At 42.9% G+C, this 23,757-nt stretch overlaps 1 protein-coding gene and 1 long non-coding RNA gene across 5 annotated transcripts; both read left to right on the forward strand.

The window, feature by feature from the left end:
* The first annotated feature begins 598 nt into the window (after positions 1-598).
* LOC133263247 (uncharacterized) lies at positions 599-13,324 on the forward strand. Of its 2 annotated transcripts, XR_009741457.1 has the most exons (4): positions 599-1,033; positions 6,806-7,066; positions 10,443-10,515; positions 12,703-13,324. It is a non-coding gene; the product is annotated as an uncharacterized LOC133263247 (long non-coding RNA). The 2 variants fall into 2 exon arrangements; XR_009741456.1 differs by lacking the exon at positions 599-1,033 and having other exon boundaries at positions 6,390-7,066.
* Positions 13,325-14,340: 1,016 nt separating this feature from the next.
* On the forward strand, positions 14,341-21,606 carry CCNG2 (cyclin G2). 3 transcript variants are annotated; one of them, XM_061442982.1, is made up of 8 exons: positions 14,341-14,810; positions 14,955-15,092; positions 16,045-16,182; positions 17,156-17,406; positions 17,574-17,652; positions 17,751-17,849; positions 18,778-18,987; positions 19,473-21,606. In XM_061442982.1, the coding sequence occupies exons 2-8, from the start codon at positions 14,982-14,984 to the stop codon at positions 19,485-19,487; spliced, it is 903 nt and encodes a 300-aa protein (XP_061298966.1). In that variant the 5' UTR covers positions 14,341-14,810; positions 14,955-14,981; the 3' UTR covers positions 19,488-21,606. The 3 variants fall into 3 exon arrangements, with proteins under 3 accessions (XP_061298966.1, XP_061298972.1, XP_061298959.1); XM_061442975.1 differs by having other exon boundaries at positions 14,346-14,810; positions 18,778-18,983; XM_061442988.1 differs by lacking the exon at positions 16,045-16,182 and having other exon boundaries at positions 14,343-14,810; positions 18,778-18,983.
* Positions 21,607-23,757: the final 2,151 nt, after the last annotated feature.

Here is a 23,757-nt window from a genome sequence, read left to right on the forward strand (position 1 = left end):
CAAAATTAAAAGGGAAGGGGGGGGAGGGGGGGGAAGCGAGAGGCAGCCCCCAGCCAGCCGCTTCCCGAGGGAGCAGGGGAAGGAAAGAAGGGCCGGCGAGACCGCCTACCCTCAGCCCATCCCCGCCTCCCGCCTTCAACACCACTGGGCGGGAGGGTGGCGCCCGATGCCGCTGCTCTCCGTTCGGAATCCCAAAGTCCCCATGCACTGTTCTCCGCCGTCCGCGGACGGGGAGAGGGGGCGGGAGGAAAGCGGAGGGGGGACTTTCTTCTTTAGGACCGTCCGGCGGAAGGATCACGCGGAGGTAGTGGCGGAAGGATCAGGCGGAGGTAGTACCGCAAGAAGCTGTGCCCCTGTCCGCCTGCGCGGCTGGGGAATCGGTTGCGGTACACGTACGGTGCTGAGAAGGTTCCACGGGGGAGATTCCAGTGGCTCCCAAGCCCCGAGCGCCAGTGTGGTGGGGCCGTGCCGGGCTGGTGGCCGCTGTCATTGCCGGGCTCGAAAGCCCTTTACCCTGCTAGCGGGAGTTGAGGGCTCGGGACAGCCGTCTGACCCTTCTAGCAGCCCCTTATCGAGGGAGGCTTAAATTCGCCCCCCTCAGTGACACTGGCAGCAGGCAGGTGAAAGCTTGAAGGTTTCATTTAAAACACTTTTAAGCAAAGGCTTTTGTTTCCAGACATCTTGTGCGGACGCGCAGTGAAGGGTCAAGTTCTCGCTGCTTTTATGTCAGTACCGCGTCTCCCGACCTGTGTTTGCTAGGAAACAGCTTCCTGTCGCCTCTAGAGTTGCCTTATTTAGCACTGTGCAAGATGTAAACAGGAATTTACCCTTGCTTTGTTTAATTAGTCTTTTCCCCAGCACAAAGGCCTGCAGGAGGGATTGATTCACCATCTTTTTTCTTCTCCTTTCTAGAGGGCACACTGTCAGTTCCACTGACACAGATGGCCTTAAGTACCAGGGAAACCGAGATGTCTTCTCAAAGCTCCATTTATTCCTTTTGTTCTCTCACCTTAAGAACTGGACAGCTAAACTTGTGAGCGTTCAAATCTTTTGTAATATAAGGTTGTTTGTTGTTTTTTTTTTAATCTTTTCTTTCCCGGAAGGAGATGGGGGTGTGTTATAATGCTGTGCAGTAAAGACCAGGAACAGAACAAATGCTTTGCATGAAAATCCTGGCACTGCGAAGATGAGTGGCAAAACCTTGCTATACCACCAGAGGTTGAAATTAACAGATAAAAGAGGTTCAGAGCAAAGGCAACTCATTTTCTTTAAACTCGTTCCAGTATCTGTAGTTATTAGCTGTTCAGACAGCACACAAAGGAGGATTTCCTCTAGAGATAATAAGCATGGTGACATAAATCAAGCATAGAGAGAGCATAGATTTTTTTTTTTCTATTTATTTCCTGACAAATTAACTCTGAACCAGTCTGCTAAAATTTCATGTGCCATAAGCTTTTTTAACCCTTTCTCTCATTAATTCTCAGGCCACACGTATAACACTTAAAGGAAAAGCTATTTTTCTGCAGCAACCAAACTCCCCTATGCATAGGGTGAACTGCTTTTCGAATCTGAGCTTGTGGTGTGCTGCTCCCTTCAATTTCTCTTCCTTTTTATCTTGAAATAGGATATGTCTTTTAGAACTAAGAAATTGCAAAGAAGGGCAAGTCCCACTGGAATTTTATCTAGCTTTCACAGTGTCATTCTAATTCTGCTGGGTCTCGTGTTTAAGTAAGTCTGTAAAGTTGTTGAGGTTTTCCAAAATCGGTTCTCCCCACTGGTCGTTTGTGGCAGTGACCAATGAAGGTAATTGAGCTGATGGAATTAGCTGGGAAATTCTTGCTGGAGGTCTCACTAGTGCTGTCCCAAGACTGTTCCGCTCCCGCAGTTGCAGCACTTCTTGTGTATTCTGTTTGCTGGAGGGATTTCCATCAGGGCCCTTCCCAGAACATTCCACATGTCAGCGCTGGGAGCCTGAGGCAGTGCAGCACATCCTCGGACCAGTAGACTGTGGAACTGATGGCTTGGCAGTAACCCCTAGTGCTAACATACTGCAACAGAGTTCCTTTTATTCACCTTGTGCTGAACATGCCCTCAGCTGGATGGGTACGATTACAGTCCTTTGTCCTCTGTAACAGTAGGAAGGGACAGTTGGGGCGGCACCCAGCTAAATTGAAAGAGGCATGATAAACTAGTCAGCTACTGGATGGATACTCCTCCTCAAGGAAATCCTGGGGGCTGAGGAGCAAGTCACCTGGCACAGGCGAGACCTCAGAGCAGGTTGCCCTAGCAGGGTGGTCAGCAGGAGGCAAGGTCTCCCAGGACCACCTCAGGCCTCTGTAAGGAGGTGGCCTAGGTCTGGGAATGACTTTCCAGTGGTCAACGTAGCAGCACAGTTGTACGTATGCTGAGAAGACACCACATGTGCTGAGCAAGCAATATGCTTTGGTAGCAGGGAGAAGCCCCTGTTCATCCTGGGGGGAAAGGGGGTGGGGGAGGGTGTGGAATGAAGCATTATCTATTTTAAAGAGACTTGACAGGACAACTGTTGTCACAGACAGCAGGTACAGTGGACTCACGGTCCAGCTGTGCAGCAGCAATATGGGTTGCTGTGGTTACAGCAAAATGAAACATGTCCCAGCCTGGCTCCCAGTACAGTGTGAAAGCATGCAGTTGGCCACTGCCTTAACACAGGCTGGGCTCTAGAGAAGTGGCAGTCCAGTAAATATTAGACCAGAGACAGATCCACATTAGTGGAAACAAGAAAATCCCACATGCAAGGCATGTGTAGTACCTGTGTCTCAGCTTATGCAATGCCTGATTTTTCTACCGATGAGTGGAGGGAAAGAAGAGATGCTACAGGATTCACAGCCAAATCCCAGGATGTTGAAAAGGGAAGGACATGGATCTTTGCAGCAGACATTTCTGTTTGTGCTGTTCAAACACCCTTCAGAGGGAAAAACAGATGCTCTTGTGGTTTGGCTCTGTGTTCTGCTTTGGAGACCTAAGTGCTATTCACTGTGTGACTTTTGACCAGTCAGTTAAACCCACAGATGCAAAGGTGAATACTAATTTTCATACCCACCCAACTTCTGTGTACACGAAGACCAGCACAGGAAAGCAGGCTCAATGAGTTCACGTAGGTATGTAGGCAGCAACTTCAAAACAAGGATAAATTTACCCTTGTGTCAGGTTGGTTGTGGGGCTAAATTAAAACATTTTGTAAAGCATTTGAAATCCTGAGGGGCTAGAGACATGCAAATCTTTAATAATAATGCTGTTTGGCTTCAGCTTGTCGAGGATAGTGTAGTGTGGCAGAGTAAGTCTTTGTTACTCCTGTGTTTGTGCTTTGACTCCAACCATTATAGTATGTAGCTTGTCTACATTTATTGCTAACCTCGGATCTTTAAAATAGCAAGCAAGTTTTGACCAGTCCAGAAAAGGCAATGTTGATGTTGGTTTAAAGAATAAACAAAATAAAATGTTAAAAATAAATTCAAAACTGATCTCCGGCGTAAAATTCAGTGGGCAGCAGAGTTCTCATCAGAAGTCATGTTCATCATGAAAGAGGAAGGGCCTGAAGCATCATCCATGGGCAGGCTGAGCTTGGGCTGCAGATAGAGGAAACCCTCACAGAAGTATCTGAGTGCTCATGAAAGCAATGAGAAGAGAGATGTCTGCTGATAGCACTGAAAAAAATACCCTAATGAGGCTTACTCAGGGCTTGGAAAGACTTCCCTTCTTTGAGGGAACTCCTTGTTTCTGCAAACAAGGATACACTCTGTTTTCTTTTTCTAGAGGCACATTTTGCAAAACACTGTTGTGGAACACTGGGAAGACCAGCAGAAGGAAATAAGGAAAACCCTAAAAAAAACCCCAGTTGATGCTGAAATTACCTGACAAGGCTTTGCACAGCTTTCTGGGAGTAAGTGTGCATCAAATAAAAATCATCAGCATATCAGAACTCTCAAAGAGAAATTAAATGGGTTTGAACTTAAGACCTTTAAGTTCAAACTTAAACAGGAGAGATTCAGCTTAGATATAAGGAATAAATTCTTCCCTGTGAGAGTGGTGAGGCCCTGGCACAGGTTGCCCAGAGGAGCTGTGGCTGCCCAGAAAGCAGTGTTCAAGGCCAGGTTGGACAGGGCTTAGAGAAGCCTGGTCTAGTGGAAGGTGTCCCTGCCTGCTGCAGGGAGTTGGAATTAGATGAGCTTTAAGGTCCCTTCCAACCCAAACTAGTCTGGGATTCTATGATTGAACTGTCTTTGGCCTTTGTGAAAACTGAACTGTCCAAAATCACTCATTATTTTTGCAAGTCTTACCCTTTCTGTGCCATAAATCAATCAATATAATGATAATTTTCCAAATAGAGTGAAAGTCAGTACATATAAATGGTAAGACTGTTCTACCTTTTAAGTACATTAGCTATGCTTGCTCTTACTGGCATGAAGAATTGACCTTTGAAAAAAAAATTAAAATCTACTGTTCCTGAAATATGTGGTAAAGGAAAAAAAGAAACTAGATGCAGGCTTCTTAAATTCTTTCAGCTTCAAATGTAGATTTCCACTGCAGCAGGACAGACCATCCCTGGCTTCAGTTTCACAAGCAGAATTCAGCTGTTCCATGCATGAAACTGAACCTAAATTGTTGTCCTGGCATGGAAGAAGAAGAGGCATCTGGCTGGTCAGACAGCCTAAGCAAGCGCCCTTTCGAAAGTACTCTGCCTTGGTTTACTTTTTCCAAAACAGGGGAGGAAAAAAGCAACATAAATTCTCTGTCCCAATACTTGTCAGCTTTTGGAAAAAAAAACAAAACAAAACCAAACAAACCAACCAATGAAACAGCTTGCACCCAAAGTGTCTGAGATACCTAAACCCATTTTTTAATAAAAAAGATAACAGAGACAGCAGCCATGGCTACGTATAGCCTGCACAGTCAACACATTGTGTAATTGTGCAATCTGTTCTGCCTCTTTTAAATCAATTGTCAGTTTTAGTGCTCTCCCTTATCAGAAGTTATCACCTGTCATGCAGGGTATGTAGCCAGCTGGTTTTGATTGCAGGTCCGCAGACTGTGTGTTAAAAGAAGTCTGTTGACAGCAGAAATCATTGTAAACTGAATCACAGGAATGCCAGATCCAGTTTAACATCTCCATGGCCTCTTCGGACTTCATAGCTGTTACCACACTGCCTTCTGTCAGTCTCTCACAACTCCTTCCTAACAGCAGGAATCGAAATTACTTACTAGGAAAACAAACCCTTGTATCTGAGCTGAAGAAGATTCCCTTACTATCTGTTCCCACCATAGAGCTTCTTGAAACACCAAGACATGTTTCTGCTTTCAACCAGAACAGCGAAATACATGCTTATGTTTAGCAAATGAAGTACCTCTTTAACAGTTGGTGATTAATTCAGAAAGAACAACTGTGTGTGTTATATCAACCTTTTTTACCAGATTTATTTTTACTAAAGAAATGGCCCCACAATGTGATTTTCTTAACCAGAACAGATATTTTCTCTGGTTTGCTTTACTATTTGGAAAACCTTCTCATCTCTTTCAAATCTATTCCATTTAACTTGGTAAAACCTCTAGACTGTGTCACTCACCTTAGGGATCACACCTGTAAATCAGTCCTTCCTCCTAGGAAGTAGATGAATAGTGAGACACGCATGTTGCAAGATGTGAGAAGGCCAACAGCAGACAGGAATGTATCTACAGCATTTCCAATTTTACCTTTGCAGCATTTCCAAATTTACTGTTTTAAAATTTCCAGTTTTACCCATTCACACTTTTAGTATTGGCAGTGTGAATGATATGGTGGAACAGCTAGCTGATAGCAATATTTCATGCACGTTTCTCCTTAATTTTGTTTCATGTCTATGATCTGCAAGCCTGATTCCAAATTACTATAGGAAAAAAAATCCTTTTAGTTTAACTGTCTGCATCCAAACCTTTTTGATCTGCCCTTCCAAAGGATAAAATGGTGCCCAGATTTAAAAAAACTTTTCAATAGTCATAATCTGCCATTAAGTTTAAATCTTGTATAATTTGATTTGAAGAGATGTGTTTTCTTGAATTGCTTTCAGAATTACAGTATAATTTCTTGTGGCCTAATAGTGCTAGAAGCAAAACTGAATGGTAATACATCAGTACAGGAGAAGCAGAAAACTACCTACTGGCACAGTCCAAGATCAATAAGTAAATGGGCATTATAAATGCAAAAGTGTTAACTTAGTCATAAAATTGAAGGATAACTGAAGTTGGAAGGGACCTTCAAAGGTTTTCTAAGCCAAACTTCTTCCCAGAGCAGGGCTTGGTTGAATAGTTTTCCACTTTGCATGTAACAAAGACGATGGATAAGTGCATGGAGATGGACATCAAGGTAAATCAAGGCAAATCAAGGCAACAACAGCTGTGTACTCCTAAGCATACCTGCTCGGCTAAAGCAATTTTATCATGATCTTCAGGAAAGGAGAAACATATAACAGTACCTCAAAAATTCATTCTCTCTGGCTCATTTAATACATTTAATATATTTTTCCCTTCCAGAACTTAGAAATTTATTTCTTTTCTCCATGTGACTACTTAAAGGCAGTTCACATTAATTGTCTGACTGTGGTTATACTTCAGTGTAGACATCATCCTCATCTACAATTGTGTATTTTATGTCCTGAAGAGTATCGGCATTGGAGGAGTTTATAAACATGAAAAATGCATGGTGTTTCTGAGCCACTTGTATACCTGCCTTTTTAAATGGATAATTTGCTGCCCAGTAATATCATGACTTGCACTTTTCTGTGTGGATCAGGATCATGTTTGCTGACGCTCTTTTGGACAGAAGAAAGGTTGTGGATGTTACAGAAGTGACATCCATTCCTGCTAGCTAAAAATCACCTGCCACCTCAACTGGATATATCTGTCTGTTTCCTGCCCTCGCTCCAGATCCTTGCTACTGGGGCCTTGCTTTTCTTCCCCAGAAGGAGATGGGAGATTTGCCACAACTGCAGTGACAGCAGTAGGAGAGCAGACACAGATTAGGCAAGGTGTTGGAGGATTTTCTGCATGCTCTGTAAGTATTTAGGGAACTATGTGATACGTGATCCTACAGATGAGGTTAGGCAGTTTGAACATTTGAGTTAGACCCAGCTATTTCCAGACAGGCAAAGCTACCTTCTGACTGTACATCTAAATTATTTCTTCTGGCAAATAGCAGGACTATGTTAGTGAAATGTGCCTGGATATAGTAGCTTAAGATAGAGCTATGCTGGAAATGTTCCTGCAGCTGTTCCTTGGAAAACATCTGTGCTACTGTGCATGGAAATTTGTACATCTCTGTTCATGCTAGCACAGAGCAATTAATCTTGTGAAAAAAACCTTCCATCTGTGATAATTTGTGACAGTCTGTGTTTGTATAGTCTGATAAAGGGAAGAATATACAGGTTGGCATGATTTCTTATTTACAGATAATGGTTACCCTATGCAAAGCAGAAAAGGCATTGCCCCAGAGAACTCAATTTTAGCAAAAGACATACAAAGAGGGTAACTTAAGAAACCCAGGAAGGGACAGAGAGATGTATTTTGTTCACAGCAAGTTAGATAACTAAGGGATTTTTGATCTCTTGAGGCTTTCAACTAAAGCTTGAGTTATTAGAAGGTGTGCTTACTGAAATGTAATGACCTGTTGTATTCAAGAACTCAGACTCAATCTGAAAAGTGAGTGTGTAAGGAATTCAGAGCAGCATGGTGAGGAATGAGGAGGGGAGATATCTGATTGCTGGCTGGCAATTTGTCACTGACTGCTCCTGAGGCAGGGTTGCTGCTAAGAGCTGATGAGGCATTAAGTTGCACGTGTGACCTGTCATGTCATCTCCCAGCAGCTCAGAATGATCTTTGTGGTACAGAACATCCATACTTGGCCATTTTACCTGTTTTCTTTCATGATAATGATAAATGCATTGCATTGCATGATGAAAAAGCAGAAATCAAGATGGAAGTATCTTCCTGTTTTTGTGTGGATCCTTTCTGCAAAGGATCTTCTAGCCTCCTGGTGTTTAATCCAAATTATATAAAACGGATTTGCACCCTGTTAAATCTGAAAATAAATTTAAAATAACCATTCACAGTCCTCATAACAGAATGCCTCCTAGAAAATCATTTTACTCCACAGCTGCCTGGTTTTACAGTCAGAAAGGTGACTGCTCTTTTTTTCTTGGTTTAACTTTTAATGACTAATTTAAATTCCATTTATGCAAAATCCCTATGATTTTGAAAATGCCTTCTGAAAAATATGCACAACTACCTTTCAGAAATATACTTTAAAAAGCCTTAAGTGCAACATTGCCTAGAATTATCTTGTCAATTAAATAAAAGAACCCACTTGAAATAAGTGACAAAAATATACAGTGGATGAAATGCACCTTCCAGTAACAAATTATTATTAAAGGAGACCTTTAAGCAAACTGCTAGTTATGTGGTCATGCTTAGAAAAGCACAAGGTTATTGAAACATACAGCTTCCTTTCAAGACAATTTAACTTCCACTGAAGGCAAATTATTGCCATAAAAGCACTGAAGCATGTTGCTCAGGCATTTGGTGCAATTCTCTTGGCTTCTAAAAGGTTACCCTCACTGCATGAAGATGTCAGTGGGATCAGAATTGAGTCTACATCTTCAGCTGCCATTGGCAACGCTGCCTGCAACATCTTCCTACAAAAAAAAATACATATTAATCTGATATTATTATCAAAAAAAAAAGATGGGAAGCAGTATTGTAATAGACTTGAAGATGCAATATAAATTTCTAACAGTAGGTATAATGGAAACCAGTGAGACTGAGCCAGCTGACAAAGGAGCTGCAAGAGGACTAATACAGAGGACACCTAAACCCACCCAGCACAGAAATCATTAATAATAATTGTATTCAGTGAGCAAGTTATGAAATGTGTCACAGATTTGGAGCCTTTCCTGGTTCTTTCCTTTTCTCACTGCATGGAGAGTGGAATTTGAATGAGGTGGAGAAACAACAACCTGTGGGCAACAAAACTGCAGTATTCTTGACGTGGCACTGATAAAATCATCCACCAATGCCTTCCCCTTCTCCATGTCTTTCCATGTCTTTCCATGGGGGTTTGCACTGGTGGGGTGTGGTTTCCTCTCTCTCTTCTCATGCTGGAGCCATGTCAAGGCCTGCAAAATGAGATCTGATGATGTTACAGCAGTAGAATACGTTGGACACTGTGCTGGCAGGCTTGGCAGTTAGCTCCTCAACACCACTCAGTCTCTTCAGCTCTGTCTAGAAAAGGGGTCTTCATGAAAACACAGGCAGAGAATCAGGCTCACCAAATTCACTCTCCAGCCATTTCCTCATGCTCTGTCAGTTTTGGGGATTGTGATTTGTCAGTTTTGGGGATATATGTGATTACCGACATACTGTATGTGGGCCTACTCAGGGCCATGAAATAATAGACAGGGGCTTGTTCATGGTGTTATTTCTGGAACAAAATCCTTTTGCATCTGTGAAGATTCTCAGGGAAGACTTGGAATTTCCTTCACAAATCAAGTAATGGAGTTCTTAGCTATATTTTACAAGTTTTATGCTAGCTACTGTACAGGGAGTAATAACATTTTCTAGGAAAGATGTGTTGTCCAGTAGACTTTTTGATCTCTCTCTTCTAGCAACCTCATGTTACAAACCACAAGTTAGGTTTCTCTGTTGTCAGAGGGGAATTTGTTTCTCTGTTGTCAGAGGCATTGAGAAATGCCTTCTGAGACAGTTTAATGTCAAAATTATCTCTGATGAAACCAGATGAAGTGGGTAGGGCTGAGAAGACTGCATTAAAAGAGCATAAATGGGGTGAAAACAGACCAAATATTAATTGAGGCAGTGAAAATGGAGGTATGAAGTAGTCCCCTCAAGCACTTTGCAATGACATTTCATCTCCGCTGGAAGTCTCATGTTGCTCCTTTGGTGGTTTGCTGTCATTTGCCTTCTTTAGAGGAGGAAGTTCTGTCATTTAAGTTAAACAGATGCACTTCCTCTTGTCCCAGGACTTTGATGCAGCTGTGCTGGTAGAGGGACACTTACATTGATGTAAAGATAAAAATATGGTAGCTGCTTCTTTCTTTTTTTTTTTTTTTTTCCAGTAAACAAGGTATGTGTATTGCAGTCTGTCCCAAACTGATGAAGTTTCCATTGATCTGTGTTTGGCTCTTGTCGGCTCAAAATATGTTCTGCTAAGTTTCCTGAGTTTCTTTTTTCTGCACCTTCCCTTCCCAATTTGAACAGCTATTTTAAACTGGAGATGTGGCCACTGAGACAGACACACAGGTGCTGTCATTGCTGACCTTGACATTTGTTCTGTTGCAAATTAACCTTTTCCCTCAACACCAACTTCCTGTTTACATTAACCCTTGATCAACAAGCCTTGTTCTCCTTCTGTCTTTTAGGAAGCATGTCATAAATTGCAATAAATTCATCTGTTTATGGATTCTGAACTTGACCCACTTCCATGAGTACAAGGTGAGAAGTGTGAAATTATACTCCTCCATACTGAGGACAGGCACTGTACCTGTGAGGAACTCTTACGCCTACTCCTACTAGAGGATCAAATGCCACTCTCCTTTAGGGGCCTCTCTCAGGAGAACAAGGTTTAAATTCTGCAGATTTATGAATCATTTCATCTTCCAGATTTGTCCCCTCACAGAGGGCCTGGTGAAGAGAAGCCTCAGCAAAGGTTTCAGTTTGGATAGCTTTTAACATCAGGCACTGGTCCCACTGCTTGAAAAAGGAACACAGTCTGCAAAATATTTCCCAGATACACATGTGTGTGCATATATATATACATACTTACATAGCCTTTCTAATAGGTATATCTCTGTATAAAATCAAAATGTACAAACTAAGGTCATTTTACTTAAAGAACCTACTTTTACTCCCTTCAGTGAAACAGAAAAACCCCAACTGTCAAATCATCCAATTTAATTAACACAGAGATTCCCCCCCCCCCCCCCCCCGTGTGATACCTTTTAAGGAGTTACAAAAGAATAAGCAGCTCTCAAGGGCAAAAGGATCCTAGGGCAAATCTCATTTAATGTGGGCTCTCTTGGTGTTTGATACTTCACCCATATTCTCAAATGAGCTTGAATGATGTTTGAAGAAAATGGTAATTCATGCCATGAGCTGTTGTCTCTTCCATCACTGCAGAAAACAAGGATGTTGGCAAAACCAGACACGTTTTCTTCCCCTAGCATCAGGTGTGGTGTCCCTAATCATCACATAGCAACAGCTTAGTCTTATGGGGAGAGAAGTAGTCACAACTCTCTGACTTCTGCCTCCCACTTTTCAGCACTGCAGCTCTCCTGGTGCTGTTGTCCCCCATGCCAGGATAATGTGATAGCAGCAGGGTACTTGGATTAATTAATGGTTATAAAGCTCGTGGAGCTCTTTGGTTAAACAGTTCAAGGAAACGATTGTTCTAACTGATCCCTGTTGTTCTTACCTGGGTGTCCAGTTGCTGAGTGGGATGGCTGCTTGTGTCTAGAGTGTTAACTGCCACCTGTCCCTTAATCATGAAGGTTTGTAATCCTATTTCAGTTTGGAAATCCACATGCCACAAGGCAAAATTAACGTGTCTAATATCATCACCTGCTGGTCAATACACAGCTTTTACCCATCCATAACTATTCCCAGTGAATTGCTGGGCAGACATGCCAGGACATATTCTGCCAATCGATACTGGAAGACAGTTTAGCAAGGACATATAAAATAATACCTATTTATTTTGATGGCATTGGAATGTCTCACATCACAAGAAATATCTTTTCTTTAGTTTAAAAGTTGTTTTGCAGAGGTTAAGACTTCAGTTATTAGGATCCCAAAATATTTCAGATGGAGTTTCCTCCAGTTTTAATTCCTTTTTTTGCTGCTGTTTCCCATCAGCCTTATGGTTCAGTGTAACTCAGGAATTCCCCTCTCAAAGGCTGTTTGAGTGCTACAGCATCTGTAGCTAAGGAAAGTACAACTGAATTTTCACTTACTGCATCTTTAGGTCCGAAAGAATGTCATGATGGAACTGCTGTTCTGTAAAGCACAGCACACCATCTTCCCTCATTATACTGGAAACACTTCTCATTTTTCTCCCCATGTACACACTTCCCTCAATCACAAATAAATGCCACATTGAAAGAAAATTATTCCCTGTATAAGTAAAAACCCCAAACCCAAACAAACAAAACCAAACCAGATTTTATTTCTAGGCCTTACCACAGCTCCTCCTTTGTCCACAACACTTGATTGTTCTGCCAGGTCCAGACAGCATTGGGAGCAGACTCATTTTCCCTGTTTATAATCCCAAAGCTGATAATGCAGTGCTTACAGCAAGGATCCCTGGGCTTTGGGGGTTTGCTTTTTCCTTGATCCTCCTCAGCTCTTTGCAAAAACTCAGTGAATTGCACACGAGCAAAGATGCAGCAGGGATCCTTCTCTCCTAAATGTTGTAAATGAGCCCTTCTGTTGCAAGATTGTTGAGTCCATGCTCTTATAACAGATTTCACCTCCTCAAACTATATGAATGATATTTTTGAAGTATTCTATTAGGTTGAAATCAGTAAAAGGAAAGGAATGTCTGTGTTGATGTAGAAATCTGCATTGACATTTTTAGCATTGTGCTGTGTGTGTTTACAAAATGAACCTTTTTTTGCCTTTTAGGTAAACTGAAACAAATGTTCCACTATGTGGCTCAATACAGCAGTCAGAGGAGGAAGAACATCCATACTCCACCTCTGGGATGGCAAGATACACTTCAGAATGTGGAAGGAAAAAAAACAGAGAGACTGGAGCTCTAAGCCTCATACTGTGAACATCACCCAGATGATGCTGTGGCAAGGAATCAATTTGAAGTCAGCTCCATTAACAGTAATCGTTGTTCAGACTGCAGCAGATCCACACCTTGTACTTCAGGGCCTAAAACTACTTTTATAAAAAAAAAAAAATAAATAAAAAAATTGGTTGGCATGCCAGTTCATCTCCCTCACGGGGATGCTGTGTTTAAGGGGGCTCAGATACATCTGATATATCACAGCCCAGCTACAGGACTGCTGGCCTGTGTCAGGAATATCCCAAGGAATAGTTGTGCTTATTTATGGGAATTTAAGAGCGCTTGTCATCAAAATAAACTTCAGGAAATTGTTGGCTGTTATCACTGGCATTGCAGACAGGAACCGTGCCTAGAAATAGAGACTGGCATAGCAACATTGCTGACTGTTTTGTAGAGAAGGCGGCTTATTTTTCCAGGCCACAACATTTAATAAACATTTTCTGTTTATTGAAACTGCAGAACCTCATTAGATCAAACTGAATGCTAATCTGCTTGAGTCGCCATCACAGACTTTTGTCTCCAGTGTATACACATCACGAGTCTCTGTGGTTTCATTAGTTTTGTCCTGTAACATTTGTTCCTTTGTGTTTGTCCACAGAAAACAGATCATGGAATGCATTGAAACAGCCACGCAAATCCTCCAGACGATGATTTATTTTGCGAGATCCTGTTTTATCTCATCGTTAGGGCCTTGGTAAGCTTGAGAAGCCCTCTGATACAGCCTCCGACTGGTTGATAGGCACAGCTGCCAGCCATTCGCCTAGGAGCTTTTACCTGAAGCGTCAGACCTTGGACTCACACTCCACACGAACGGACTGCAATTACAGAGAAGCTTAGAAGCAAATATCCTAAACACTACGGAAACACCAGACTGTAAATAAAACTCTTGGCTTGAAGGAGAGCTTTTAAATCCAGACAGGGTTTTTGAACCTTATAGAAACAGAATGGGAAGTGTCCCGCAGAGACACACCCAGGAGCAGAGCTACCTCAGGTCAACTCCCCCAGCCCCCGGGACAGCAGCTCGTTTTGCCGTTATCCTTTATTACAGCGCAGGGGAGCCGTGCGGACGGCCGGGAGGTGTTTGACGGCGGCTCCTCTGGCAGACGGCCCACCGGCGGACATCGCAGAGGCGCCAGGCTTCAGTCGGGCCCCGGCCGTTACACACACCCCTCACACCACCTCCCAACCCCCCAGCCCTGCTCTGTCAGGGTCGCTAAGGCCCGGAGCTGTAGGCGGGGCAGAGCCGACCAATCCGAAGAGACTCAACCTCAGTCGGCTGCCAATCGCGGCCGGTAAACAACACACCCCGGGCGGGTGGGAAAGGGGCGGGGCGAAGCCGCTCTGCCGGCCAATCAGCGACAGGGCATCCCGCGGACCAATCAGAACGGGGAAGGGTTTGGGCGGACTTTTTAAAACGGGTGCCGCGCTCAGTCCCTTTAAAGGCGTGATATGTTTATCTCTTTCTTCCTCCGCCGAGATTTAGCACTCCCACTGGAGGAGGGCCTTCTCGCTTCGCTTCTCATGGAGAGGGAGGGCTGCTGGATATTTCCGATGTTCTCTGGTCCTCCGGGTCCTCTCTGAGCAAGCCTAGGGGGAGAGGCTGCGAGCGGACTATTTTACTTCCTGGCGGCGGCTCACTTGGGCGGGCCTCTCAGAGAGCGCTCCGCGCGGGGCCATCTGCGAGCCGCCAGGACAAAAACAAGGGGGCGGGGTCCCGCCTCCTCCATTTTGATGCGGGGTTGGGGCAGTGGTTGTGGATAGGGGATGGTGTTGTTCCCTTGGGAAGCGTCGTGACTCCGCTTGGATGCGGGGCCAGCGGCGGGGACGACCCGAGTCGGTGCGGTGACGGGAGCCGGGCTCGCCTCCCCCTCCCGGCAGCGGAGGAAGCCAGCCGTGAGGGCCGCGGGGAGGGCCCGGTGCCCTCTTACCACCGCCCCGGGTGAGTGTGGCGGTAGGGCCGGGCTGGTCCTTTTGTTCGTCTCCCCGCTGCTGTGGGCCTCCCCGGTGGGGAGGCTCCCTTTGGCGGGGGAGAGTGGGGAGGTGGGCTACCAGCTGTTGACGACAGCTGTTGTCTGCCGTGAAGGTAAAGGATCCGGAGGCGGGGGAGAAGATGAGCAGAGAGGCGCTGTGGCTTTTCAAGCAGCTGAACCTCCACCTGGAGCAGGAGAGGCGGTTTCAGCCTCGAGAGAAGGGGCTCAGCCTCATCGAGTGCGCTGCCGAGGTGAGGGGTGGGGTGAGGAGCTGGGCAGGGTGGGTGGAGGCAGCCTCCTCAGGGCAGGAAATATGTGTTTTAAATAAATAAACTCTGAGCTACAAGAGAGGCATGCGTTAACTTGGATAAGTTAATTCTATAAATGCCACTTGCCTTTTAATTGTCTTAATCTGGGGTTATTAACATAGACTACATCATCAGAAAACTCTGACTTGAAAGGCAAGCAAGATATTTAGGTATTTAACATTTATTGATAAATTTTCAAGTGGAAGCCACAGAAATGTGTTATTTTCATTTCGGGAGCTTTTTATACCACTGTGTTGTACCACTGCAGGAAAGGTGAGATGTCAAGTAGGGAACTTGGAAATGGTGAAGTAACTGGCTTTTCATTAGCAAGATCTAGGGAAACGAACCTAAAAAAAGCTCAGGTACTCAGAAGCAGAAAATAAAAGTATAGATACTTCCACATTAATGACCAGAGTTCCTTACTGAGTTTAGGGAAGGCTCACATTCCTGCAGATGCTTGAGTGTTTTTTGGAAATGTTTAACAAAGTAAGTCTCTGAAATCAGTCTTCGTGTTTGTTTTGAAAGCAGATCTTTACTTGTTTAAATGTTGACATGCAAGCAGAGAGGAGAATAAGCTGAGTTTTGTCATCTATTTCCATAAGGTCAGGACTCACTGTGGATTCATGCACTTGGTAACTGTTGTCTTAGAATAACAAATGCATACTTGGAAATGTGATTTTGCTGGGTTTTGCACTCTTGAGACTTAAGACGTGGCTGAAATCCTTATAACTGGATGTGTTTTAAGTCTCAAATATCTAAGTTTAAGAGAAATTAGGTATTTAAGGATGGAAGAATTGCATCTGTTTGATCTAAATAAGAGATGGCTTAGGGAGTGAGTGGTCGCAGTCATCACTGCTGCAACCAAGTAATTTTGACTTGGCTTTTCTTGTGACAGAATGAAAATACTCTGTGTCCGAGACAAAGGAATGCCAAGGTGGAAGATCTTTGGAGTTTGACCAACTTCTTTGGTTTTGCAACTGAAACGTTTGTTTTGGCTGTGAATATTCTGGATAGATTCTTGGCTCTTATGAAGGTATTGTGGGGGGAGAGGACCTGATACAGTGTCAGCTGGGAGGGAGTATGTGAGCTTCCTGTGAACTTCCTGATCTGACAAGAAGGGCAGGGTTGTGATCTAGGATGCAACTGTGGCTGTTCGCACATTCTGTGCTAGCAACATTACTGAAGTCCTCCTTTGGAAAACCTGATGTTGAGTACTGTTCTTACCAACAAAGGCAAATAGTAGCATTGTTTATTTCCTCTGTAGCTTTCACCATGTAAATGTAGAAGTCTAAGCAAGGAGGAACTAAGAAGGAGCAAAACCATTTGTGTTACAGACTGTTTCTAGGGACTGTGTTGAAGCTTAGCTTAGGACTGGAAATAATGCCGAATGATCATTCCATGGATGTTTTTGTGCTGCTCTATGGCAGATAGCTTGAACCTAAACTGGTTCCCCATTATGAAATTGGCAGAAAAAACAAAGTTGAATCAGTTCTTTGGTCTGACTGAGGTTACACAAAACAGTATGCTGGTATATGGGGGAGAACAGTAGAGGTAGGAACGAATCCTTGGAGATGGGACTGCCTGGAACAGGCTCAGGCTGGGTTTGTATTGGCTTTAAGTGAGGGTGAGTGAGCACTGCCGTTTGGAGAAGCCAGGTATTACAGTTCTCACTGCAGTCTATTCAATGTATAGTGCTGTGGAACAATTCCAGTTGAGGGTTCTCTGCTGTCGAACTCGTTTCCTCTGACATAGCTATGTCATATTGATACTCCTTTATTTGCTCCGTCAGCTGTGTTTGGCTGAAACTGAAGTGATGAAACTAGTTATGAGTAGGCAAGGTCTGTGAGTTGGCTTACATCAGGTCTAGCTGAGATAAGCGCATCTTTCTATTGAACTTTGAATGTACAAAACAGCTCACCTATGCTGGGTGATCTGTTGATATTGCTGTTAGATAAGCGTGGTGTTTAAGGGGGGGAGGTATTCATAGTGCTTCCTCTTATTTTTAGGTGAAACCAAAGCATTTATCTTGCATTGGAGTTTGTTGTTTCCAGCTGGCTGCCCGAGTAGTCGAAGAGGAATGCAATATTCCATCTGCTCATGAGATCATCCGGATCAGTCAATGTAAATGCACTGTGTCTGACCTGAAACGGATGGAAAAGATAATTTCAGAAAAGTTGCACTTTGAATTTAAAGCTACTACTGCCTTAACCTTCTTGCACTTGTACCATACTATTGTACTCTGTCATACCTCAGAAAGGTGAGTTGAGTTGCACACTGGTGGTGGTCTGTAAGTTTGCGAAGCTCTTTTTCACTGCCTCTTAAATGCTATGGCCTTGGCTGTAGTGGAGGCAGCTCCTTAGTTTTTGCTTCCTGACAAGTAAATGCTTGTTGACACACATGCTGCTTCTCTTGGGTGTTTTACAGGAAAGAAGTATTGAATCTCGACAAATTGGAAGCACAGCTAAAAGCTTGCAACTGTCGTCTAGTCTTTTCTAAAGCAAAAGTAAGTGGAAGTAGCTTTCTTTGACTTTTGAGTAGGTTTTGATTCATATTAGGTTGAATGTTGGTTTTTTATGTGTTTTTTTTTTTTTGTCCTTCTAGCCATCTGTCTTGGCCTTGTGCCTTCTCACTCTAGAAGTTCAGACTCTCAAATCTGTTGAGCTGTTTGAGATCCTTCTGCGTGTTCAAAAGCATTCTAAGGTAAATATTTCCCATGGATTGTTTTTGCAGTTTTTGGGACTGGTGTGATTAATGATGTATGATGTTACATTAAAGGGACCCTTACTGTCAGTGTGCAGTCTTTACAGGTACTGTTTGGCACCAGCTGAAATAAGCAATGAAATGGGTCTTTAAGCATCTGTGCAATTCTTGTAACTAACATGTTTTCATTGGTAGAATGCCAAATGCAACACACCCCCCCCACACCCCCCCCCGCTTAGAGAATGAAGTCAGGTAGTCATTTTGTACTGGAACATCTTGTCAGCTGCCTAGCAAGCAGAAAGGTTATGGTTTAAAAAAAATAGCTTAAATATATAAACTCAGAAGAAATGCTGACTTAATGCTTACACAGGCTTTAACAAGAAACTGATTAACTTGTACAGTTCTAGCTGTTCATTGTAAAGAAACTTCAAATAGGTTTGTAGGACTACAGTGACTGCTGGGCTGTATAACTAATCTTTTGCATCTTTTGCATTCAGGCATCTTTTTGCCTGAGTAACTAACATAGGATTTATAGCTTCTAGCTGGATGCTGGATTAGTTTGTGATCTAGAACATGCTTTTCACTCTTATAGTCAAATTGAAACCCAGTTTCTTGAGAGGTGGAAGTAGTTCCTTAAAGCACGAGATTATTCAATTTTTAAAGGGCCTAATGTCTGTTTCATTGTTTCTTTGGAAGTGATAATTAAAATGTTAACAGCAACTGGCAGCAAAACTGTCAATTTGAGTGTCAATGTAAACATTTCTAGGCAGTGTAGAGGAGTTCACTTTAAAAACAGCACAACTTCGACTTGCCACTCTTGATCTTGACTGATACTTTCAAGTACTTTCCAAAAAGGCAAAATGGAGGAAGGGGTTAACGTTAGAGCCTGTGTGTAACAGACAAAATAGGTTCTCTTTTTGCTTTTCAGATAAGTGACAGTGACCTACTTTATTGGAGGGAGCTGGTCTCAAAATGCCTAGCAGATTATTCCTCTCCTGAGTGTTGCAAGCCTGATCATAAGAAGCTAGTTTGGATTGTTTCTAGACGTACAGCCCAGAATCTACAAAACAGTTACTACAGTGTTCCAGAGTTGCCAACAATACCAGAGGGTGGATGTCTCAATGAAAGTGAGAGGTTGGTAAAACTTATACCAGGGCTAATTTGTTGGGAATTCTCCTTTTCTGGAAATGTTAATGGCAACTCTGTGTAACTAAGCTCATTTACTACTGTTTGGGTGAGAAAAGGCCAGTTTTGAAAATACTGATGGACTGAAAATACACCTTAAAAAGAGGGTGGGGGGAGAGAGAAGGGAGTGGGGGGACTGTAAGTGCTTTGCAGGATGGGGGGAAGAAGCATTATTAAGACAGGGATGATTACAAAGAATACAAGCCTTCTAAAATTTATATTTTATATCTTGACTGCTGGCTGCTTGGTTGGTAGGATATTTTTGGCATTAGAAGAATTACCTACTTATGATTTAAACTTTAGTGCTAAGAAGCATGTAGACCTGGGCTGTTAAACTAGGAACAGAAAAGCATGCAAAAAAATGCAGGGTTGAGGAGTACTGTGCCCTTTTGAAAGGGCTGTGCTTTGTTTGAATTACTTTTTTTCCTCTTCTGGTAGCGAAGACTCCTCTGAAGATATGAGCAGTGGAGAAGAAATCCTTAGCAGTTCTCCTCCGAGTGATCTGGAAGGCACCTTCTTCTTCAAACTCGAACCTAAAACAAAATGGCAAGCTCTTAGCTGTCATTCGTAGCATCAAATCTTGATTGTATTAGGTTGAACTTTTAAATGCACCATAGAGTGTTTTGGCAATAATAAGTGAGGTGGTAATGTGTAAACTGTATTAAGGCAAGAATTGCTGTGGTATGTAAACGCCTTGTTTTTTTTGTTGTTGTAATTTTAAGGAAGGCAAAAAAATCCCATTCAGGTTCCCAGTTCGGCAAAAAAGTTCATGTATAGTTCTGTTGTCACTAAGCATAAATGTAGTTCTGTATCTGTTGGTCGAAAATGCTTAGCAGCTAAACGCACAAACGGTAATGGAGGCTGACAGCATACTGAGCTATGTTAACAGGAATGTAGCTAGTAGATTGAGGGAAGTAGGGGTTTTTTCCTCCCTTTACATGGCATTCTCATTTGGAACAGTGTCCAGTTTGGGGCTCAAGATGTTGATCAACTTGCACAAGTTCAACAGGGAGCTGCCAGGATGGGTAAGTGATGTGGGGCGCAGGACCTGTGAAGAGAGGCTAAGCAAAATTAGCTTGTTCAGCCTGGCAAAATGGACTTGGGGGATGGAAATGGGACTGAACAGCAGGCTTTTGGTATCAAAGAGAAGTTTGTGGAGGAGGAGGAGATTATTTCAGGGTCTTGGCTGAGAAGTATGGAGCAAGAATGAGAGGCTTTCATTAAAATATGCGGTTCTCTCCTCATGGAAGGAGTTTGCTCCATGGGGTCAGTTAAACATGGACGTGGACCAGGAGAGGCTGTGCAGTCTGTCCTGGGGAGTGCGCAGGATTCAGCACTGGTGCAATCCCAAGCTTGATTTGAATTCAGTGTTGACCCTTCTTTGAGCCAGGAGGTTGGGTGAGAGTCCTCTTGAGGGCATCTTCACTCTTACCCAGCTTGTTCTAATCCCAGAATACTGAGTAGGTTATGTGGAATGAGATGTATGGGTAATACCAGACTGAAATGATTTACTGTCAAATGCTGAAAGTGCTTTAAGACTTGACATGCTGTGCACCTTTTCAGCAGGATCTTTTGTACTCGAAGCAGATTTTTTTTTTAAGCTTGCTTTTGTAAACTTGAGAAATTCCTGTTTCCCAACAGGCAAGAATGATGTTTCCAGTTAATGCTAGGTTTCACTGAAGGATAGTATCAAGTATGTGGCTGGGAATAGTTTCATATTTTCTTTAATACAGATGGTTTTTACACTGAAATTCACTTTGTTAATTTCACTGTGTTTTAAAATGCTAACTGTTAACATGTCAGTCCATACTACTAGGTTAGACTTATTAACATGGTAAATCTTGGTAAGTCTACATTCCTTTAAATATTTAACCCTTGTAGTTGTTTTTCAGTATATTCATGTTACTGAGTCATCATCAGACTTGTTTGCATGCTTATATAAGGCAGTTAGTGCAGGAAAAGTTGATATGCAGTAATATCAGGTAAATGTGATGTTGATGAAGTAGTTAATGTAATGGGTTGTTTTCAGACCTTGCTTTATTAAAGCACAAATTGAAGTAAGATTGGTTTCTTCATACTGAGAACACAGCTAGGTAGCAAGGAGACTAAGTAGCTCAGAACAATGGTGTGAAGTGTGTTGGTGCCAAAGTAGAAATGAAGGAGCAAACAAGCTAAAAGCTGGTAGGTGCAAGCCTTCTTGTAGAAAGGTAAGTTCAGTGCTGTGAGTTCATAACTGTTATGTGATTTCAATTTCATAAAAATATGAAAAAGTTTACAAAAATGTATATAAAAATGTAAATTACAAAATGTACAGAAAAAAATTTAAAACAAATGAGCAGAAAATACTGTATTTTTTTACATTGTATGTAACTTTTTATAGGTATGTTGCATGTACATAGTAATTTATTGTGTACTCTCTATGTTACAAATACTGTACATCTGCAGACTTGTTACTGCAAGTCCTATGCCTGGAAGCTCACTTCTCAAATGGAGTACTTTGGTTGCAGGTAACAAACCTCCTGAGTCTTGTTTCAGTTGAGAACAAAAATAAACCAAGTGCTGTATTTGTTAATTATCCTGAGTTATGGCTGGTTACTAAAAGCTTTTGTCTTGCTTTTTCTTTTGTCTAGCTTGTATGGTATTGCAGCTGTGTGACAGGCTCCCCAGAAGTCCTGATAAGCAGTTTGCAAAGGGGAAATTTCTGCATGTCTTACTACTGGATGACTAGCAAGCAGCACTACTTGGTGTTGCTCCTGTCAGGTTTAGAAGCTTGTGTGCGAGGTATCTGCTTATCCCCCAGCTGCTGTTGGACTGATTGCACATCTGGCAAGTGGGAGCTCCCACTAGTGATGGAGAGTGGGGTCACTGCAGGTGTAACAGTAGGGTTTGTCACAGGCTGGTTTGGGTCAGAAGGCACCTTAAAGCTCATCTAATTCCAACCCCCTGCCACAGGCGGGGACACTTTCCAGTAGACAAGGCTGCTCCAAGTCCCATCCAACCTGGCCTTGAACACTTCCAGGGATGGGGCAGCCACAGATTCTCTGGGCAACCTGTGGCAGTGCCTCACCGCCCTCACAGGGAATAACTTCTTCCTAATATCCACTCTAAATCTCCCCTGCTTCAGTTTAAAACCATTCCCCCTTGCCCTGTCCCTACAGGTGCTTTTCAGAAGTCCCTCTCCAGATTTCTTGATTTTTTCAGTGTCTTTAGGCACTGGAAGCTGCTGCAATGTCTTCCTTGAGCCTTCTCTTGTCCAGGCTGAGCAAGCCCAGTGGTCTCAGCCTATCTTCATAGGAGAGGTACTCCAGCCTTGGAATTGTGGTAATGCTGTTCCTAATCTTCTGAATGAAAGCCAGGCTTGGGATATGTCTACATCTTGGCAACCCATAAATGCCTATGATATTTCATCAAAGGCAAACTTGTTTCATTTCAGTCTCCTCCTGTCCATCTTGTCAGAGTATTTCCAAATGGTGCCTGTGTTGCAAAAGCTAAGAAGTTAGGGGCTACAAATTGTTCTTGCTGGAAACATGTTCCTACTCCTAGAAAGCTGGGAATGAATAGGGTGCTGTGAGGCCAACAGTGAGCACTGCCATTCATTGGAAGGGAGCATGTTTGAGAAGAACATGGCCACTGGGACTGTTGAAACAAAATTTAATTGCAATTACTTTTTTCTTTATAGCTTTTGTAGCTACTTTTTTTTTAAATACAGGAGCACACTACAAGGCTTCCCACAACTGTTTTGGGAGGGGCACATGGTATCACCAAGTGTTCTCTACAAAATTTGCTTCTAGAATAACTCATGTACCCCAGAAACTCAGTTATAGAGTGGAACTGTTTGCCTTTGAAAGGTGCTGTAGTACTTTAAGAGCAATGGCTTTCTTGCTGTCCATTGTGATCACTTTGTTGGTGCAGTAACTTTCATGTTCTGTGTTCAGCTTCTACTTCAAAGATGCCTACTCGAATCACTCCAGCATAGCAACTGTGTAGGTGGGCTGTTAACAAAGGTAGGAAGCCATGGGCAATGTCCCTAGGTTTACTAACAGCTTGTGGAATTAGTCTGTTTAATAGAGCTTGAGGTGTACCATTCAGCCCCTTTGAAGTTTGTCCCAGCATGAAAAAAAATCTGCTCGCAGAAGCATTGTCAGGTTTACTTCTGTGGTTTGATAATTTAGGCTCAACTTTGATTTTGCCAGGTCTGATAGCTGTGTATCCCTCAAAGGAGGTTCACTTGCCTTTGTTCAAAGAATGGGCTTTTGGTGGTTGGCTTAATTTTTTTTTTTTTTAAAGCGGAGGTATGCGTGGTTTTTAAATGCTCTTTTGGGCTTTCTTATACTACAAGGTGAAACTTTGAACTTTTGCAGTCTTAAGAGCTTAAGTACATGCTCATTTTCATAACTGCCTTGTTAGTAAGACTGGTTTGGGCAGGGACTGAGGGGGGATGAAAAGGAATGTTTCAATGGGGTAGACATCCTCTGGGACAGCTGTACAGTTTTGGATGAGCTATGGGACGTTATTCCCTGTGCCTTTGTGAAAGAGCATGTGAGAGATATAAATGTAGAGCTGAAGGTTCACGTGGGTGTAGATGAGCTTTTCTGAGAGGATTTGGAGATGTTACCATTCCACTCACCTGCTCTCCTGTGGCTGAACTGGGCCACAAGGGATCAGTACTGGAACCACTTCAGTTCCTCGTGAATCGTTATTCCATAATTAATGATAATGGACT

Source organism: Pezoporus flaviventris, unplaced genomic scaffold (genome assembly GCF_033815535.1).
Source record: "Pezoporus flaviventris isolate CSIRO_AGI_PZ_B2104156 unplaced genomic scaffold, CSIRO_AGI_Pfla_v1 ptg000002l, whole genome shotgun sequence".
Taxonomy (NCBI): Eukaryota; Metazoa; Chordata; class Aves; order Psittaciformes; family Psittacidae; genus Pezoporus; species Pezoporus flaviventris.